At 43.6% G+C, this 2309-nt stretch overlaps 1 protein-coding gene across 1 annotated transcript in view; it reads left to right on the top strand.

The window, feature by feature from the left end:
• LOC107297824 (dynein heavy chain 2, axonemal-like) overlaps positions 1-2309 on the top strand; it is a gene marked incomplete at its 3' end in the record, with an annotated part of 16558 nt that overhangs the window by 8954 nt on the left and 5295 nt on the right. The window contains exons 5-6 of the mRNA XM_015827186.1: positions 524-762; positions 2132-2308. Of these exons, the coding sequence (XP_015682672.1) occupies positions 524-762; positions 2132-2308 (416 nt within the window). The remainder of the gene's footprint in view (positions 1-523; positions 763-2131; position 2309) is intronic.

Here is a 2309-nt window from a genome sequence, read left to right as displayed (position 1 = left end):
GTCCACAAGTCATCAAAGGGTCCTAGTTCCCTCACGCTGGCTGAGGAATTCTGGGAGTTGAAGTCCACAAGTCATCAAAGGGTCCTAGTTCCCTCACGCTGGCTGAGGAATTCTGGGAGTTGAAGTCCGCAAGCCATAAAAGGGTCCTAGTTCCCTCACGCTGGCTGAGGAATTCTGGGAGTTGAAGTCCACAAGTCATAAAAGGGTCATAGTTCCCTCACGCTGGCTGAGGAATTCTGGGAGTTGAAGTCCGCGAGTCATCAAAGGGTCCTAGTTCCCTCACAGTAGCTGAGGAATTCTGGGAGTTGAAGTGCACAAGCCATAAAAGGGACATATTTCCCTCAAGCTGGCTGAGGAATTCTGGGAGTTGAAGTCCACAAGTCATCAAAGGGTCACAGTTCCCTCACGCCGGCTGAGGAATTCTGGGAGTTGAAGTCCACAAGTCATCCAAGGGCCGAGTTGTTCGCTTGCGGTTACAGGCTGAGAAGGCCTCACCTCCCCCACCATGCTTCTTCTCTCCCAGCTTCCATGATCCACTGGACCCGGCAGATCAAGGACGTGCTGAGGGCCCAGGAGGCGGTGGAGAGCCGGGAAAGCTCGGGGCCCCTGGAGGAGATCGCCTTCTGGAAGAACCGCTGCACCGACCTGTCGGAGATCAGCAAGCAGCTGTGCCAGAAGGGGGTGAAGGACATCGAGGGCGTCCTGACCCTCTCCAAGTCCTCCTACGTGGCCCCCTTCCAGCGCCTCTCCCGGCAGATCCAGGTTCGGGCAGGGGGGCGCAGGGGCCCTCCTGCAGGAGGCTGAGCAGAGGGCATCTCCCTGATGGGGCTTCGGCCTGGCCGGCTTAGAACGCAGAACGTAGAATCCTAGTCTTGGAAGGGAGCATAGTGCTGGAGGGAGGGAGGGAAGGAAGGAAGGAAGGAAGGAAGGAAGGAAAGGATTTATCAGAAATACAGCCGTAAGCTATCCAATCTTTGTTTGAAAAACTCTAGATAGATAGATAGACAGACAGACAGACAGACAGACAGACAGATATTATTGATTGATAGAAAGTAGATGATAGATAGATAGATAGATAGATTAGATATGATAGATTATAATACTAATACTAATACTAATACTAATACTACTACTACTACTACTACTACTACTACTACTACTACTACTACTACTAATAATAATAATAATAATAATAATAATAATAATAATAATAATAATAATAATAATAATAATAAAAAAGTTGGAAGGGACTTTGGAGGTCATCTGGTCCAACCCCCTGGTCAGGCAGGAAACCCTAGATAGATAGATAGATAGATAGATAGATAGATAGATAGAGAGAGAGAGAGAGAGAGAGAGAGAGACAGACAGACAGACAGACAGACAGACAGACAGACAGACAGATAGAGATAATAGAGATAAGAAAGAAAAAGAAAGAAAGAGAAAGAAAGAAAGAAAGAAAGAAAGAAGAAAGAGAGAGAAAGAAGATAGATATAATAGAGATAAATAAATGACAGACAAGTAAGAAAGAAAAGGGAAAAAGAAAGTATAGATAGATAATAGATAATAGAGATAAGAAAAAAAGAAAAAAGATAGATAAATAAGTGATAATAGATAAAGAAATGAGAGAAGGAAAAAAGAAAGAAAGGATAGATAATAGAGATAGAATAGATCATAGAAAAGAGATAGGTAGGTAAGTAGATAGAGATAGAGATAGAAAGATAGAGAGAGATAATAGAGATAAATAAAAGGAAAAAGAAAGAAAGGAAAGAAAGAAAAAACGAAAGAAAGAAGGAGAAAAAAGGAGAAAAAAGGAAAGAGAAAAAGAAGATAGATATAATAAAGAAATGACAGACAAGTAAGAAAGAAAAGAGGGGAAAAGAAAGTATAGATAGATAATAGATAATAGAGATTAAAAAAAGAAAAGATAGATAAATAGGTGATAATAAAGAAATGAGAGAAGGAACAAAGAAAGAAAGGATAGATAGATAGATAGATAGATAGATAGATAGATAGATAGATAGATAGATAGATAGATAGATAGATAGATAGATAGATAGAATCGCATGGCTGGAAGGGGACCTTAGAGGTCCTCTAGTCCAACCCCCCCTCTCTCTCTGCCGCTGCTTTGCAGGACGGGTCGGAGCAGGCCCAGTCCAACCTCCGCTTCCTGTCCATCCTGAAAGAGCCCTTCCAGGAACTGGCCACCCTGCGCCCCAAAGACATCCCCGAGAAGCTGCCCCATCTCATCAGCCTGGTCCGGATCGTGTGGGTCAACTCCCCCTACTACAACAGCCGGGAGAGGATCACGG

This window comes from Protobothrops mucrosquamatus, unplaced genomic scaffold (genome assembly GCF_001527695.2).
Source record: "Protobothrops mucrosquamatus isolate PMUCROS unplaced genomic scaffold, P.Mucros_1.0 scaffold3550, whole genome shotgun sequence".
Lineage (NCBI taxonomy): Eukaryota > Metazoa > Chordata > Lepidosauria > Squamata > Viperidae > Protobothrops > Protobothrops mucrosquamatus.
This window is presented reverse-complemented; position numbering and strand designations above follow the sequence as displayed.